Genomic DNA, 19,096 nt, shown 5'->3' with positions numbered 1-19,096 from the left:
TCACTTTTAAATGTTCCACTTGGTATTTTGCATATATATATATATATATATATATATGTATATACATAAAAAAGGCACTGAGCCTCCACTATATTCTTGCTCTGACCCTAGACTATAGATCCAGAAACTTAATTTCCTCATCTTTGATTGCCTACTTACAAAAAAACAAAGGGGAAATGGTCCAATGACCAATGCAAGATGAGCAATATAGTGGCCATTTAATATACAAATTAGAAGGTCTAAAACTCATTTCACTTGGGAACCATTTTTTCTGGACTCAGCACCCTTGAAATATGTAAGGTAGGCCGGTTCCTGACTTGTACCCATAAATGCTCCTCACTTCTTATAGAAGGCCTTTATTCTGTCTAGACTATATCATAAGTTGCTGCTTTACAATAAAATTATGTCATTTCCCAAACTCATCAGGCTGTTCTAGCTGTTCTATTATTTGACTTTACTGACTCAGTCATTATATTAACATTACTGATGATTATTTATCAAAAACTATCATTGAGTGAATATTTTGCAAAGTGCCAATTGTCAATCTGATAGAGGTATTTGGTAAAAATATTGAGATATTTAATTTTCTCCATAGCTATACTATTTCAGCAAATGTCCCAGAAACATTGACCAGATCAGAGCAGACTGGGCTTTTATTCTGGAGGGTCCTTAAAGAGACAGGAGGTAAAATGGAGCGTTTCAGACAGAGGGTAAATACAGGTACAGACAATATGAAAAATATTGTGTTTTTTGAAGACTAAAGCATGTAAACAAGTTCCAGTAGAAACCCAAAATACAAATGTGAAGCTGAAAATTATCACAAAATGTCCCCTTGTGGTGATCTTTTACTGTAAGGTCTTGGTAAAATGTCCTCACCTGCAGTGCCAGTGTTGCTAGTTGACATGTGGAAGCCATTGTGCTGATGGGAAGTGTAGGCGTGAGAATCTCCTGGGACGTGGACACCACCGACCGTCTGCTCCATCCTGTAGGAGTCTCCAAAATGGAAGCAGCTCTGGAAGCTGCCTTGGTATTCTAGGAAATGAGGGAGGATGTTGAGGAGCGGGGAGGAGAAAAATAGAAGCCAGACTGGATCGACTGCCACCAGAGTCTATGGGCGATTGTTTCCAAGGTCAGTTAGTGTCCGCTCCATCCGGATGAAACTTAATGTGCATCTCAAATTATGACAATGCTATATTTGTGCTCGTGCTAACTGCGCCAGCCCCACAGTATGTAACATTTATCCCCATCGTCTCAGTCTGTACTCAGGACGGACCGCAGGAGTCACGATAATGGGAAAGCAGCCTTGCCTGGAGCGCTTTTACGCAACTCCCTGACCACATCGCGGTTAGAGAGACGTCCATGTGTAGATCTTTACAGGGAAAACAGTGTTTAAGGCATTAGGAAAAAGGCTCTGGAGTGACAGCTGAGCCTGCCATGTTAGGGCGCTGAGAGACAGCTGAATACATGAGCCAGCATTTTGTTGGCTAATTCAGCTCAGGGAAAAGGCTTCCGGCATGTGGTTTCCCCCACTCTGTCTCTACGACTCTAATCTCTCTCAGTCCTAAAAGTGCTCTGACAGAGCCACAGGGCAGTACTCGCCGCTCTAAGAGACAACTTCCTCTCTTCGAGGCCTTTCATGTGGCTCTGCTGCTTCAGCAAGTGCTTGAAGAAGGACACAAGGGTGTTCTTAAGTGATCTGACACTGTAAATTCCCTCATAGGAAGTTATACAAGAGCAATAATAAATGTTTCTGAATCAGATTTCAGGATATTAAATTGAAACGCCAATGAACATTTTCAAATTCCAGCCAAAACAGATTTCCTGAAACCAGTTACATTCGACCAGATGTCTGTGTGTCAGTCTTACCGTCGTTGGCAGCCTGGTGGTGGTGGTAGTGGGAGTAGGGCTTGTGGTGAGGGTGGACATGCTGTTTGTCCAGAGGAGGAGGAGGTGTCCCTGTTCCCTTCATCCCTGGAGACAGGAGAGGACCCGACACCCTGGAGGAGACGCAGAAGGAGAGGGTGAAATATACATTTCAAAGGTAGAACATGCACATTATCTGCATTAAAAAGTAGAAATGTACAGTACAGGCCAAAAGTTTGGACACACACCTTCTCATCCAATGTGTTTTCTTTATTTTCATGACTATTTACATTGTAGATTCTCACTGAAGGCATCAAAACTATGAATGAACACATATGGAATTATGTACTTGACAAAAAAAGTGTGAAATAACTGAAAACATGTCTTGTTTTTTACATTCCTCAAAGTAACCACCCTTTGCTTACTAGAATATAAGACATGTTTTCAGTTATTTCACACTTTTTTGTTAAGTACATAATTCCACATGTGTTCATTAATAGTTTTGATGAATTTACAATGTCAATAGTCATGAAAATAAAGGAAACGCATTGAATGAGAAGGTGTGTCCAAACTTTTGGCCTGTACTGTAAATGTAAAAACATCTAGACCTGTGTTATATATTTTGCTGAGTTGTGTACTTACATTATAAGAAATGTTTCTAACAATTTTAAAACCCAGAGAAATCTGTAATTTTAATAAAGGAAACAGGCGGGGTCATTTGTTATTTCCTCTCTGGGCATGTGTCAGCGTTTTGATTACTTTTTATTCAGCTTTAATGCACAATTTTACAATGCACTTTCTTCTTATCTTGTTTGTTTTTTATAGACTGTATATACACCAGGGTCTTAAACTATCAGAAAGAGATAGATGGAGAAACTCATTTTTAATGTGAAACTACTTTTTTAAAAAATGTTTTATCTCTAACTCTGTTTTGGATTGAGTTTCTATTACTATTTTATAATTTTATTGTTTTACTGTTTTTGGTATTTTATTGTTTCATTGTTTTTATTTATACCTATTTGTGTGTGATTTATTCTATTTTAATAACTGTACAGCACTTTGGTCAACTGAGGTTGTTTTTAAATTTGCTCTATAAATAAACTTTGACTTGACTTCATTCAGTGTTTTTACCGGTTTAAATCACAAGTTTGTTTTTGAGGCTTCCGCGGATAATTATTCAGCTCCTGTTAAAAACCTCCTGAACGCTGAACGTTAAAGGAACTGAGTGCAAACAACTCCCATGATGCCACACTGCTGTACGACATCACAGAGCTCAGCGTTTTGATATTATTTGGATGAGAGACCCCGAGCGTCAGAACGTTACACATTGTGCGTTTAAACCTTTTGATCCGTGCTTCAATCTTTTCTAGTAAGTCTCAATACTTTCTCAATAAAATGCTTCATGCATTGTGACGTCCCAATCAAAGCGGGAGCGTGATGTCGCCTTGCTAACCACATGATCCGACAAACCTAGCGGAGCAGTTAGTGATCCTAAACACACAGAAGAAGAAACATTCCAGGCGTGTGGAAACTTGGGCTCCCCACACGTAATCATCCTCCTACCACATATTATGATCTTAAATCAACAAACAGCAGAGTGTGCATTCAACTGAAACCAGCCCCCTACCCTACACACACACACAAACACACACACACACACACACACACACTGTCCTCCACTGCAGTAACCCTCGGCTTTGTGGCCCAGAGAGAATAAAGCACAATAGTGTTTACATTCATGGCTTTTGAGAAAAAGAAAAATTAAGATGACATGTTTGTGACTTTGTGGACTCAAACAGTCTGCAGAACAATTGCGGTTTCCATATCGGCTTATTTTTGTGGATATTGATAATTTAAAAAAAGGTTTGTCTGAGCAATTGGATATATTTGTCATCTGATACAGCGGTCTCAAACCACAAATCACAATAAGAGATATAATGTGAAATTTACAATTCCAATGAAGCCTACTGCCAAGTTTTCTTTAGCCCCAGCATCCAAGAGTCACACTGCACGCTGAGAAAACCACAATCTGGAAATCAAAGAGGTCACAGCAAATGGTGAAATATTATGAGGGTAATTCCACCATTTAGCGTCACAGTTAAACTGGTTCAACCTCAAAAACTTAGAGAATGAAATGAACGCTTTGCAACATCTGACACCCAGTTCTCAAGAAAATCGGATCATCTAACATGAAAAGTATGCCCCTAATAATGATGGTTATTTATTTTGAATTTTGTCCTTTCTGTAAAATCTGCACATCAAGGGATCTCTAAACATTTGAGAATTACATCATGCACATTAGGGGAATTCCTCCTCAAAATCAAAGTTGTAGAATCATTAACAAACTCGCAAGCTCTTGCAGACATACCACATGGCATTTTACAAGTCCATCTCAGGGAGAAATAAGCGCCTGAGTCTTGCAGAAAAGTCACAACTGCAGCAAGTAACATTTCTGTTAACATGGCACAAGTCTGAAATTAATCACTATAAAGGCTTTACTTTTATCTGATTTCTTGCCGAGAGTTAAATGAGAAAATCAGTACCACTCTCATGTCTGTATGATTAATGAAAGACGGTTTAGCTTAGCACAGACTGGAAACAGGTGGAAACAGCTAGCATGGCTCTGCCCAAAAGTAAAAAGCAGCACATCTTATTAAACAATACAATATATGCTGTTTATTTAAAGTGGCAGTAGACAAGTATTTTGCTGATGAAGTAAATGCTGACTGCACAATGTAAAGACTAGAATACTGACACCATTGGTGCAATTCTGTCTGCCGTCTGGTACAATTTACCAGGAAAATGACGGCTTGATTGATAGCACAAAAATGCATCAACCAAGGATATAGTACTTTCATGCTCCCCGGTAGCTATCGATAGTGTAGCCAAGGGTTAGGAGTTGCACCTATACTTATGAAGATCATAAAATATTAAACAGAGGCTCTGTAGTCTTGAACCAACAACTTATTTTACCCAGCAAAAGAAAAACATCTTTGTCGATTTGAGGAGGCAAAGCAGGTGAAGAAGGAGAGTGATAAAAACAGTTCTTTCTACTACGATAGATAGACGATAGAAACAAAACTTGTCTTGTCAATAACACCGAGCGTTTTACTCTTCCGTTATTATTGCATTTATATCAGGGCTTCTGGTGCAAAATGGGATTAGCCATTGCTATCTAACAATAGCAGCTAGAAATTGAACCAGGAAGCCAGTACCAAGAATCAAACATCTATGTTTCCTCACAGAGATCTGAAAACAAATGCAGTGGGTCATGTGTTTTTGGTAGCTGAGGAAAACAGAAAGCAATCCTGTCGTCTTTTTGTGACAGTGGCGCCAACAGTAATACCACTTGGAAATGCTAGACAGAGCCAGGCTAGTCTTTATGCAATATGGGAGATATTCAATGTGCATCTTGTTCTGCCTTCATAAGATCACGGTGAGAAATTTACCCCAAGAGCATTAAGAAACATGTCTGGTATTTATTCAGACGCTAAAATGTTAAATGTGAAAGTTAACTAGAAACTGAAAATGACCAACGATTTAACGACTTAATGTTGTACACTTGACATTAATTTAATGGAACGGCAATCTGGTCCAAATTCAGACTGATAGCCAACAGACCTGCCTTTAAAAACAGAGCTGGCCAATCACCTCTCCAAATATTCAACAGCTACTTAGTACCCTCTCATGGCTGCATATCAGGAATGCCAACACATAAACTGCTGCTGTGTTATATGCGCCGCTGTGGAAGCATATGGTTTGCACTAAGCGCTATATGAATGTGATGACAGAGTGTTGCTGGAGGCAGCCGAGCCCTCAGATGACTGCTCGCTGCTGGCCTGGCTGGAGCCTTCTACATGACCTGCTGCTCCATGCATGAGGGGGTCCCACCCAGCACTCAGTAGCTGGCAGGGGCTTTGTGAAGGGCATTTGGCAGCGAGTGGCTGATGAAGGGAGATGGTAAACGATGTCAAACGAGAGTGCGAGAAGCTACGGTGCGTTCCTGCCAATGCTGAATTTAGTTTACATTTTGCTCGGCTGAAGGACAGAGCTTCAGACTCACACTGTTTTCTGCCTTCAGGTCACTTTGACCGTCTCCCTTGAGGGCACTTGATCATGTTTTCTCCACTAGAAGGGCACAGAGAGGACACTTTAATCAGGTTTTCTCTACTGTAGGGGCATCCAAGGGGGCATCTTTGATGCCTCGACCAGCGGTGGCGAGATAGGCTAGCCTTTTGATGTATTTTTACTTGAGAATGTTCATTTAATACAACTTTATGTTTCTACTCCACTGCATTTCAGGGGGAAACTACATTTTACTTAATTAAATTATTTGACCACTTATAAAATATTGTGTATTTTAAAGATTACACTACCAAACATTAAAGCAACATTAGTGCCACTGTAAGCAGCTACACGAGTAACAATGCTGCATTCATGTGGCGTCTGAATAACTGGAAGAATTTGTTACTGACTGGGAAAATTCACCTTAAGTCATAAGAACAACTTGGGAAGTAGAAGTCGAGAGATTTGATAATTTCCTGATCTGAAACATGGCGGACAAAAGTAAATGTTGGGTTGATGATGAGAAACAATTTATCAATTAATGTATCACAAACCTTTTTTATATTCCAAGTATTTATTGAGCTGCTAATAATACATTTTTACTACTTAAGTAAAAGTGTGAAGACATTTTCTTGTAAAGTGGTATTTTTATGGCATGGTAGCTAAATACTTCTTTTACCACTGCTGAAAACTTTGATCAAATTCCTTTTTCCAAATTCCACATTTAGAAGGATTAACTAATCAAATCAATACAACTTAAAGTGTAGGTCATATGGTAGAACTGATATTTTTGAGAGAACCAGCTGAGGAACAGAATCATTCTACATTGAAGGTTTTCACTCTGGATGCCTTCTACTAATCAACATGTTCATTTAAGTATCAGATTTAATTGCTAGACCTCCATGCCCATCTCTTTAAGGTTGAGGAAGCTTGTGTGGCACCTTGTGTGAGTCCAGCAGGAGAAGCTGGCTGTTAGAGCTTGGTTAATCCATGGGTTGGCACAGGCCCAGTGCCTGGCCATGTGTTCCTGCAGAGAGCAGCATTCCCCTCGGAGCTGCTGTCAGCACAAACTCAGGAAACAGTTATACTGTTCATATTTTTACAAGCTGCCTCTATGTGCAGCTAAAGTGAATCATAAGCTAATCAATGCCAGCTGCCCCTGGCCCTGCTCTCCCTAGTCCCTAGCTCACTAGCAACTCAGGTTCGAGGTATGAGGGGAATCTTTCTTGTGCCACATTAATCTCTCCCCCGATATTCATCTTCACTGACCATCCTGTACTACTCCGCTTTTTCCAGCCAGCCCACCCACTCCCATCCCGCTGCAGTGGGAGAGTAATTTGACCGCTGACCTGTTGATTCCTGAGATGGAGGGGATTTTAAGGTGAGGCGATCAGATTGATGGACTAGATTTAATAAATATTTAGAGGGTCGAGAGGTTAGGGATAGCGTGGACAGATATGTAAAATACCCTTGTGTCCTATCTACTGTATAACAGATGGATGTGACCTTTATTGCATGGAGAAAGTGTCGGGAGGAGAAGGAAGTGTTGAGATAGATTGTTTTATGAGACCTCACTCTTTGCTTCCTGGGAACACAGCTCAGTGACTTTGACTCAAGTGGCCCGGTGACTGTTTCTATGAGTAATATGGGAAAGCTGATGTAATTCTGGAAAAGAGTTTCAGCACAGAAGTTCAAACTCCAATTTTAGAAATGCAAAAAGATGAAAAGGTTTTCCAATCTGGACTGTTTCTGCCCTGAAGCCAAACAAGTCCAGAGAAAATAACTCGTATTCAGGTATGCAGGCTCGGACGTCCACTGAGATTATTGTCCAGAAACATGTCTTCAGATGATGCACTCTTGTTGTGTTACAGTCTTGGAGTCTTGGCTCTTTGTACAGAAGCATGATGGGATGGAAAGAAACCTGAAGATTCATGAGCAGTCCTGCTCTGCTCCTCGTTCGTCTTCTTTCACCTGCAGCTAACTGTCCCACATGGGAGCGAGGATCAGACCCTGTCCTCCAGACTCTGCGCTCTCCTCTGCCTCGCCTCTCATCTCTCCGACCATTAAGCCCCTCTGATAGATGACGGGGGCTTCTTTGGCGCAGATTGGTGGGAACACTTCTGGTTCTGGTTAGCAAGCTAAAGCTGTGCTTGAGAGACAGACTGCAGCATCCTGGCTAAAGCTAAGCTAACGCTAAGCCAGCCCTACAGGCCCCAGTGTGAAGAGCACAGCCAGGGCTCGGGGTATTTCTGGGGCCCCGAAAGCTCCCCGTTAGTCCCAGAAAGATAACTGCCCTAAACACAAAGAATCCGTCCTTAATCTCCATCCTTCTCGGAAGAATTTGACAGTAAATCATGTGAATCTTTTCTGTGAGTTAACTGTTTGTATAGACAAGTTAATTAAAGACTCTGCATTAATAGCACCACAAAATGAGTGACGGACCAAATACTGCCATGAGCGACGACCTCAAATATGTTTTGTTTTGGCTGTGAGATTGACACTCATTTTCTGGATCATTGTAGAATGATAATGGCTGGAAGACAGACGGTGTAGAGTTACGAGCCGTGAACGTCTCCCTTCAGAGCGGGAACTCTTAATGTAGCTCTGTGCCGTCTCTGCCGCCACTCTAATTCAATTAGACCGTGTCAATCACTGCTGAGGTATCAAACCACCTCAGACTAATATTTGCAGAGGGGCTCTAATATCAATACGCAGGTAAAGGCTGTGGACTCTCCCCTCCGCAATTATATAACCACATATGGCTGAAGCAGTGAATGACAACATTTACCACCCATCTCTCTGTGAGCACAGGCCGCCATGCTCCAACAGCCATCTCTATGAGAGAGCCCCTACACACAAACACACACTCTCAGTCACACACGCACTTGTGCCACGCCGATTGCCAAATGTATTTTAACTGGCATATTTTAATATTAGCTTCAGAAAAATGACACTGGTATTTACAAAGTAAAAGGAGTCTAAATGGCCCATTTGAGCCAGAGTAAACACATTTAGCTATGAGGTCAGAGGCTGCCACACTAGAGGCAGGTTAGTTTGATAATTTTGTCAAAATGTTTAATGTCCTGCTAAACCGTTTGGGAAAAACAAGTGCGGCTCTGATATTGACTTTGGCAGCAGCCTGTATACTCAAGGCTTTAAACATGTAAATCAAATGCTCCATCTTCAGGCAGATGTGAGTAGACGTTTCATGCCCGGCTGGTTGCACTGCAGGTCCCCTGCCACAACTCGCTTTTTGACTCCTCACCCCGCCCTCCGTCCACACTGTGTGATGAACAGATAGGGCACTACAGTGTGTACAGAGTGCTTTTTGGTCAAACATCTTGATTTGATGAAATCTGTAAATTTGGAAATTGCTGTAATTTTAACGCATTGTCATCACGTCACAAGTATGTAGGAGCTTAAGGTGGGGAAGGAACACGGGAGATTACTTTTATGGCATAATAAGCACTTAAGTTACATATGTAAGGAAAAAGGGGGATTCTCACTGCTAACCACTCACATTTGCACACACACAACGTTCAGATGTTCCTCATCAAGCACCCAAAGGAGCAGACCCACGTCTCACATCCAATAATGTCACCCTGCCTGTGTAACCGCCGTTACAGCATCCCCTACTCAGGTCCTTTTCACTTTCCATTTCTCTCCTCGCGCTGGTAATTGTGCATGCCGCACAGAAAGAGGCACTGAAACCGCGAGGTAATTTCGACAGCGTTCTCCTCCTGCTTTCAAGCTTGAAACAACACATCACCTTCCAGATGCTTCCAGGCCGACCTGGCGTCTCTGAGCGACGCTCGGACGTTTACATCCAGGCGGTTTCGCCGCGTCGGCCCGCTGCACTGTTTGTGCTGGAAGTGGAGCAGTCTGCTTCGCCTCACACCCCAATCACACGCAATCATGTGTGTTTCCTGGATAACTATATGTAAACTCCTCTCACTCACACACACACAAGTATAAATGCATGAACGGCTCTTAAAGTAAGAAAGCCATCAAACCTCATTCTGTCATATGTCTGTGCTGTATACACTCCCGTAAAAGTGTATATACACACACACAGGCACCCGTAGAGCGGACCACAGGGTTAAAAGAAAGCATGTTTACGTAACACGATAACTTTTGTAACACAGGGTTTATGATGCTTGATTCCATCCACTCTTTCTCAATGTTATTAAACTGTAAAAGACTGTTTTCATTTTCTACCTCCCTGGTTTTTCAGCACATTGTTTAGTACAGTACACACTGTGCCTCCTGACGACACTCGGGCTCTGTAACTGTGCTCTGCTGGCTCTCGGGGGAAATCATCCGCACTAATAGGAAACATGCTGTGCCTCTCACACACACCAAGAGCAACACAGATACATGAGAAGAGTTGTCCGTTTCTGCTGAAGTGTCCTTGAGCAAGACGCTTCTATGTGCTGCAGGTTTTCCTGCTCCCTATTCTATCTAATGTATAAGGCAGCTTTCAACAAATGTGTTTCAGTCAAAGTTATTCTTGTCACAGGGATGAATAGAATAATTTTCTTCTTAATCTGCCAAAGATGCCGCAATACTGGCACACTTACTAAATAATACTAAATTAAGTTTTACTGCTTTCTCTTTAAAAGTATCCCGAGTTGAACTTGTTTTCACAATTATCTGGAAGATGCATCATCTGTGCAGATGGCATAATTTAATGCTGTTCATTGTTTGTATTTGTTGTGTGATCCCTCAACAAATCAAGAGTCTAATGCGGTATCATGATATTCTGTAAAACATGAATACCAGTAGATATGAACACTGTCAACTGTTATCTTCGTCAGGTGAAGCCTGGAGGGGATCATACGTTTGGTTGCGTGTTTGCATGGATGAGTGATTGTTCGCATGTGTGTATCTGTTTGTCTGTGTAATCTCTCATACTACTGGACCAATCAGGCTTATATTTTTTTTGGCACATTCACGATTGCTCAAGGACTTCTCATGGTTGAGGTGTTTCACGATTTCTGATAAAGCTGTTTTATTAATTGTTTTATGTTGTCATTGACCTCTGACTCCTCCTAACAGGCCGATGGGGGACTCAAGTAATCAACAGTTCGGTTTGGAATCTTGTTTCTGGTCTTCTTTTTACATACGATGGTGCTTAGGAATTGTTTCTGATTAGCATGCAAAGGTAAGATAAATGTGGTTTCTAATGGTATTCATTCAATCATTACAGAGAGAGCTCTCTGAAATACAATTAATTTAATTTAAATAAATTAACTTTGCTACCTGTTTCAGTTTGTTTGTTTGTGTTGTGTTTTATTCTACTGTGTACAGCATTCTTGGGTCTTGTTAAAGGTGCTATATAAATCCAAGATATTATTATTTTTATAATTATTAAAAAGCTGCGGAGAGACTGACACAGAACTAGCCTTTTTCTGTCTAACTAAATATAAATGACATTGATAAAGATAGGCAGCAACTCTGTCTGAGTGGACATCATACGCATGCAAGCCACAGTAGTTCAGTGATGCAAAGATGATGAGGCCAAAGGGAGGCAGGAGGAACAACTGAGTGAGGTTCATCTCTTTTTCTGGAGAGGAGAGGGAGCCACACCTGGAGGAGAGCTGCACTGTACTGAGTGCACTTAACTCGTTTGGTAATGTTTTCTGTTTTTAAATATGCTGATTCATATCATTTGAGGATAAAACAGCTCACAACATAAACACCAAACGATGATCCTATCAGTTTACTCTCATTAAAGTGTGAGTCATGTCCGGCCAAGCCGTTTGGTCATTGCTGTGATGCTGTCGTATCCAGTGGAGATGGGGGACCTTATGAACACCGATTCCAGTGCCAGAAATAAAGCTGGTGATGTGTCACGTTGACCCTGTGGTGACCAGCACAGCCCCTCTTCCCACGAGGGTTGTGTTAGGGTTGTGAAGTTGAGTTTGTTTCCAGTGAAACAGCCAAATAGGTTTGTCAGCAGGACGCAGAGGCTTAACCTAACATGATCTAAGTGGGTTCGCCCTACGGATCTGACTCGATTCAGGGATGATAAATAGGTGAAAAACAATGGAAACACAGGGGGTCAAAACCAGTGAAAGGATTATAAAACTATCAGTGTGATTTATAAAGGAAGAAAGTTCAACTGACCTGGACGTTTATATAGTTATACGGACATGTTAATGTGTAAAAAAGGATAAAAGCATTCGGCATTGTTTGAGATAAAGTGCTCATGCTTGTTCTGCTTTATCCATTAAGTGTTTTAGGCAACTTCAGCTAGAAAATATGAATTGAACATGCTCATGTTTTGATGTTAACTCTCACAACAGATAAGAAAACTCATGTACTGTTTGCACCCCAGGATTTATGGCAGCTAGGTTTGGTGAAATAGAAAAGAATGTACTGTTTATTGAATGGGAAACTTCAGCACAACATCTATGGCTGAAATGAGAATATTCCAGTGGAAATAATATCACATTTCTAAGAAAAAAGTTCCTGCCAGTTTTTTTTTTAAAAAGTCAGAACATCAGCCACATTGGCAACAAATTTGAACTTGACACATAAAGTTGAAGCATTCAAAAACACAGAAAGAAATGAACAAAAATTAATTAATTCTTTGGAACTGTGAGTTCAAATTTACAAACTGTGACTGATAAACGTGGACTTGTTCATTTCAATCTGTGTGACCTGAACCTTGAGCTAGCTCTTGTCAAGTATGAACTTGCACAACACTGCTGTGATGTCACATTTTTACTGCAGAAACCAATCACAACGGTCCAGTGACGAGACTGTGACAAAGCCTTTCAAATTTTCCACTCATTAATGGGGAAATGTACACTATTTAATGTTTATATTTCCCACCCTTTCCCTCCCTTGGCAATAATAGAGTAACATTGACACATCTTCACAGCTGAACACGTCCCTGTTACACATCCACCGAGGACTCACCCGTCTCTTGTGCCGTCCATGGCGGCCAGCGGGGACAGGTGATGAGGGCTGCCGAGGTCCCGGTCCAGTCGGTGTTGTCTGGAGGGCAGGTCGTTGGAGGAGACGGAGGTGGGGTTGGGGGTGGGGGAGAGCAGCTCCACTGAGGCGCTGTGATGGGGGGTGCTGGAGCCAGCGTACAGGCCTGAAAGACAAACAAAGCTAATTCAGTAAATGTGCCAAATAAACTCAAGGGCTCTGCACTCTGTCTTTCCTTTGAGCAAATTAAAAGCCATTTCATGGCAACAGGATTTTGTTTTGACAACCTTCATCCAATCAGAGAGCTTTGTAAAATAAATTTTTCTGTGTTTGCGCTGTTTGTAATTTAGGGTACATTGTTTGTGCTGCCACGGAGATTTCGCCTTGTTTGTCCCTTCAGCCGTTTGTTCTCATTACACAATAATAAACTAAAATGTTACATGTGTTTGAACAGTGACTTTAAACAGTAGGGAATTTAAAGGGGGGAACTAGGGTTACTGTATAGCCTCTGTTTTGTGTGTTTGTGCGTGCTAAGGCCCAAGGTTATGGTTTGTGAGTAGATGCAGATGTATTATGTCATGTGCACATCTGCATGTACATTGTATTGTATCTTCATTTGGAAATTGTCTTACACACCGCTGGAAATGTGCAGAAATACTATAATTTCCTGATTCTGTTCCAAAATGTCCAATATGTCTTTCACTATTCAACCTCTGAGTATTTCTAAATCATATCTGATCAACATCTTGTTGACACAGTGGGCTGTGGGGGGAGGGGGGCATTGTTTTCTACCAAAGCTGACAGCACGTTGCCAAATTTTCTACCGTTTCAAGCTGTGGACTACAATAAACATTGATCCATTTTCCTTTTCAGAATGTACTGCAAACTAGGTCTGAAACTAATAATTATTGTAATATATATTTTTTTCTAATTATTCGTATTGTTCCCAAGTTCCCGAAGCTCAAGCTGATGTCTTAACATGTCTTGTTTTATTTGCCCAAAGATAGTCATTTTGCAGTCATATAAAACTAGGAAAATATGTCAGTATCTTTTCATTTGAGAAGCTGGAACCAGATAGTGTTCAGCAATATGAGCCTGAGTACAATTTCCCTGAATCTGTGTCAATTTTAACAAGGCATTGTGAACAATCTGGAGCTGCACTTGCACATATCAGTCAACAAACGCGCTGTAAAACATCTGACCTTTCCATCAGTTCCCCTGACAAGTTTCCACTGGTTAAATCTGAAAATGTTGCTCCAGAGGGTTAGGATGACTTGTGACAAAAAGAACTGGACATCAAGTCTTGTTACAAGTTATACTGGATCTCCACTTGTTCTCCCAACGTAATAAATCTATTCTCTCCATCTTCTGCTCCGTTTATTGTCTGATTTCTTTCCCAGCATCCATGAGCAGAGCAGCGCGCTGACTGTCTGGGGCAGTTAACCAGCGACACAAGGGGAAGACAGGAGGAGATGAAAGGACGGGAAAAGATCGGTGCTCCTGGTTTTGCCGTTTCCAGGCCCAGCTGTTCTCAAGTGGAAGCATGCTGGGGCCTGATCTGACAGCACTCTGAAATGGTTACAAGCTTGATTCATTACCCCCAAATCATCAATCACAGACCTTAAATGTTTTCCCCTTTAGCCCCAACATCTGCTACCAGACCAGCGAAACAGTCGACAAATAATGGCTGTGATTGCCTCAATTTTATCTGTAGTTCCTTGTGGAGGGAAAGAGAGAGGGACAGAGCATCTGATGGCACTCTTTATGGATTATGTTCTGAAGATTGGTGTGTATTGCAGCTGAAATGGTGAAGTTCAGGAAGAAAGCTCTGTGTGAGAGGGATATGGAGAGGTATATCAGCCATTCAGCATAACAGCAGGAGCATGTAAACCTCTGCACTAAAACTATGATGAGTCCTTCCTCTAGTTAATCAGAGAACACTCTAATTATGCTCTATAAAACAGAGAGGGGCTTCTCGTAAGTCTCTCTGCAGCCATGTGAATAAGTGCAGACTTATAACCGGTGAACAGGAAAACAAGTTGAGCTCTGACTGGAAGCATGACTCATTTTCTGCTCCACAAGTGTTAATGATGGGATGGCTGCCCACTTTGCCCCACCTCTTCCATGCATCCTATTGGCTCTGGAACAAAGTGAAACTCATGCAAATGGGGATCCTGAATGCCAACCTGCAACATCTTTGCTGGCCTTGAATAACACTGCATCCCTGAACCACTTTGGCATCGGCTCACAAGCGAGGTCCTTGGGGCTTTAAACCATTTAAAACAAGAGAGCAAGCAACATCCACTCAGAAATAGAGAGAGGCAGAGGGGAAAAAAGCCAAGACTCAGAGGCCCGGTTCGACATTCAAAGACAAGTTGAGCGTTCACAGTCGTCAACGGTGCGCTGCGTTCCAGCAACAATAACAGAGAGCAACGGGGAGGCTGGATGGGGTACAGGCAGAAAACAAGGACAGATGTGTCCATAAAGTGAGGACACTATGGGGAATCTCTCTTGTCTCTCAGATTGTTAGAGTCTATTTATCGCTCTCTTGTTCCCAATCCAAAGCAGTGCTGACATTTGGTGACGGTCAGAGTCATCAATTAGGAAAATGGAAGTTTAAAGACCATAATAAAAGCTTTCGTTTGTAATGGCTTTTGCAGCCATTGCATGACAAGATGACAGGACAACTTGACGAGGTTATGAAATGCAAACCAAACAAACATAAGCGCCAGGTTGTAACACTTCCTTCTAAACTTAAATAACCAAGTCCAACAGCTAAAATGTTGATATAAAATGTGTATAAGAAATTAAAGATAAATTATAGTGTTGTAATTTGTTTGTGTTCGACCAATGGCGCCCTAAGTAGGCTTTTTACTGCCTGAAAGCACAAAATTACCATAATACATCTGCAGGAATGTTGACATGGCTGTTGATGACCACCAATGACTCCATGATTGCTTTGCCAGGTGTTTCTGGGATTTCTGGCGGTCAGACCTCACTTACTGGCCTGTTCTTCTGTTTTGGAACAAATACTCCCTGGCCATCGATATTTTGAGACATGGCCAGTCTCACAGCACTCACATTTTGAATTGCTCAACAGCAGAGGATGGTGTTACTATTGGTGTCATATGACATGTTGTATTCACGCCAAAAAGTGAAAGATAAAGAGGTTTTACTCATTGAAATCTGTTTATTTTGAGAATCCATGCTAGAATTAACTTATATTCTAGTGTGTGCCTTGGAAAAAGGAGAGCAGGAGAGTATCCAGAATATGATACAAAATATGATTTGGGGACGGATGAACGCTGGAGATTGAAAAAAAAAAAAAAAATCCATCTGCTTACTTTTAACCTTTGGTGTGTTGTCTGTATTAGGATGAAACAGATATTTAACTAAAATATATCTAATAGCAAGTAAAAATGCTGTTATGAGGAACTAAGGACCAATAAGACAATAGAAGACAACTTCTTAAAAACAGACACATATAACCTCCAGCCAAACTGGAGGGAAAATATGGAAAAATGGACTTTGAATGCATTTCCCATTTGCAATTTTATTTGTATTGTTGCTCTTGCCAATAACGATTTATGTGGGAAACACATGGAGGGTATACTGAGAGAGAGTCTTAGATTACATAAAGAAACATTATTCAAATATTTTACAGCTTCAAAATCATTTTGATGCTACACTGACTAATAAAAGGAAGAATGGTGGCCTCATCATTTTACAGGACTGGAGGCTCCCAGCATTGGAGGAGTTTTAGTATATTCACCTTTAGCACAAGGGCTTTAGACTGTGAGGAAAAGGCTTTTAAGCCCAGTTCAGCTACCTCTACAAACAATATGGCAGAGGCTAAGAGTGAAAAGTAGTGAGTGAAAAAGAGGGCGCCGGACAACAGTTAATTTTCAGAGTTTCAGACTGGCGATTAGTTGTTGGTGAAAGCGTTGTGAATAAAAGACTGCAAGGCAGATGCTGAGCTGGCCTTGATGTTGAGCTAATTAATATCAGATGCGTGCTATGTCTTGTGTTGTGGCACTTGCTTGATGTTTGGCAGTGTTGGCAATGTGTTCAACTGACTAATTTTTGATCTTCAGTAATCATACAGCTGTTCATATTTATGACAATGGTGTAGAAGTGAATTACAGTCTGAAACTTTAGGGGTGCCAAATTGCAGAAAAAATACCAATTCTCTCTTCTAAAATATTGCTTTAAGTTACATTATCAGGAAGTTATAGATGACAGAGCAGCATCCTGTTTGTACCTGTGAAGATGTCTTGGCCCAGTCCAGGAGAACGACCATCTTTGCCATTGTAGAGGTGCTGCGAGGACGTGGAGCTCTGCAGGTGCTGCATGGACAGACAGTCACTCAGGACGTCCTGCTCCAGGTGAGGACATGGCCGAAGCTGTCAAACACAAAAATTAGCATAAACAGAAAACATTTACAAGAAACAAAGCTGAGTCACTTAAAGAGAACTCCATCTGGTTTGCAGGATTTCACAACCTAAGAACAAAACACAGCCCCAGTTGTGTCTATTTGTAGGCTGGACCCTATGTGGGGTATTTTTTTTTCTTTGTTTTGTTTTCTGTTTTTGTGCAATAACGTGATAGTGATGTTAATTTGAAACAGTAAGTCAGCAAATGAGAATACATTGTCAATCAGGGGGAACTAGAGGAAAGATCACATGCTCCTTTTTGAGTCATGCGTTGGCCTTGAACATTGCGGGTAAGTGATCACTGCACCAACTCAGAGCCAATATGAGATTGCTTCTGTTTCTGTCACTGCCAACAGTAATGGGGGCAACTGAAGACACATTTCAGCTGGAGAGTCAATCACACGCCACACAGAGGAAACCTAAACGTAAGAAAACTTGTGTCAGTTAGAGAAATGTGACATCTGCCTTATGGATCAGTGGAGCAGCTGACATGTAGTATACATCAGAGGATTTCCCTATAATAAAACATTACTGTTGCTGAGGAACACACCAGGCCTGAACCAACAACCACATCTTTCCTTTACTCAGGAGATTTACCTTCAAAGAACCTGTATTCAACGCAGGGACTGGGGCAGCTGATTATCAGAAGTAGAGAGAAAGAAAAGCATTTTAAACACAGCGTGGTTGGCCAGAATCAAGACGCTGACTGGAGAAACGGGAATCCAACGGCCAAAAGTCTCAACGGTGTCTGCTCTGGTCATGACCCACAACAGTAGATTTACTTTTTATGCGTAAAAGCCTGATATAAGCCAGGTTTCCATCCAAATGTACAGTATAGCGAATTCTGAGTAAATCAGGGAAAGAAAATGCAAATTAATGTTCATTTCCAGGGGTGTAACGATACATCAATCTGGATCGATATATATTTATTCAATGATAAACGATCTAATATCTTTGATGCAAAGTGACAACATCGTACCACTGCAGAAGAAGAGGGCGCAACAAAGAAGAAACTGTTTAATTTTAAAGGGATTCTGAATCACAGGGCGGATACACTAATAATTTTTCATTTTTATTAAGATAGTGCACCGCCTTGGTGGAGCCCTGCACCCTTCTAGTTTATTATGCTTTATTCACAAAGAACATGTTTCCTGTTTTAATTCAATGATGCGTAAATCTCCACTTAATAAACACTTACGTTATAACTGGGCTACGGTTGCACTTCATAACAGCTGTGCAACTGGCTCCAGTTTGAATCCAATATACATGTATGTGCGTTCAGCTCATCAGGAAATCAACACATGAACTGAATGTAAATCAGTTCTTTATTTTTGTCATCATGGTGCCATATTAAACATATTTTGTACATTTTTGTATAATAGAAAGAAGTGAGTACTTTATGGTGCCAAGAGGCATAAAATCTGTCAGTGTTGCTGTGAGTCGTTGGACCAGTACAAGTGTATTTTTTGAAAGAAAGCTCCACAGTTACAGATGACAAGGTCGAATTTGTTAACCAAAGATTTTTCTTCATCGTCATTCCAACCCTATCGATCTGCCCATCTGTTTTTCTGTGTCAGCCATCAATCCACAAGTCCAGCCTTTGTTATTCCACAAAAATCAATTCCACATTTTGATTTTGTGGTTGGATACATTCTTCAGCATTATCGTGATGATCTGCTCTACCCTCTGATTATTCCCACAGAGTTCATCAACAGCGATGAGCCAAGTGGACAGATAACTTTATCTGTGCGTGACTTATATTTTTTAAGACGTGCTGCCTGTCCGACTAGTAA

General features: G+C 41.2%; 1 protein-coding gene across 1 annotated transcript in view; it reads right to left on the bottom strand.

The window, feature by feature from the left end:
• LOC131977626 (zinc finger protein GLIS1) overlaps nt 1–19,096 on the bottom strand; it is a 90,268-nt gene that overhangs the window by 1,609 nt on the left and 69,563 nt on the right. The window contains exons 8-11 of the mRNA XM_059341023.1: nt 17,132–17,273; nt 12,856–13,036; nt 1,867–1,997; nt 877–1,032 (exon numbers count right to left, since the gene is read on the bottom strand). Of these exons, the coding sequence (XP_059197006.1) occupies nt 877–1,032; nt 1,867–1,997; nt 12,856–13,036; nt 17,132–17,273 (610 nt within the window). The remainder of the gene's footprint in view (nt 1–876; nt 1,033–1,866; nt 1,998–12,855; nt 13,037–17,131; nt 17,274–19,096) is intronic.

Source organism: Centropristis striata, chromosome 9 (assembly GCF_030273125.1).
Source record: "Centropristis striata isolate RG_2023a ecotype Rhode Island chromosome 9, C.striata_1.0, whole genome shotgun sequence".
Classification (NCBI taxonomy): domain Eukaryota; kingdom Metazoa; phylum Chordata; class Actinopteri; order Perciformes; family Serranidae; genus Centropristis; species Centropristis striata.
Note: the sequence above shows the minus strand (reverse complement) of the source record. Positions and strands in the feature narration are given on the sequence as shown.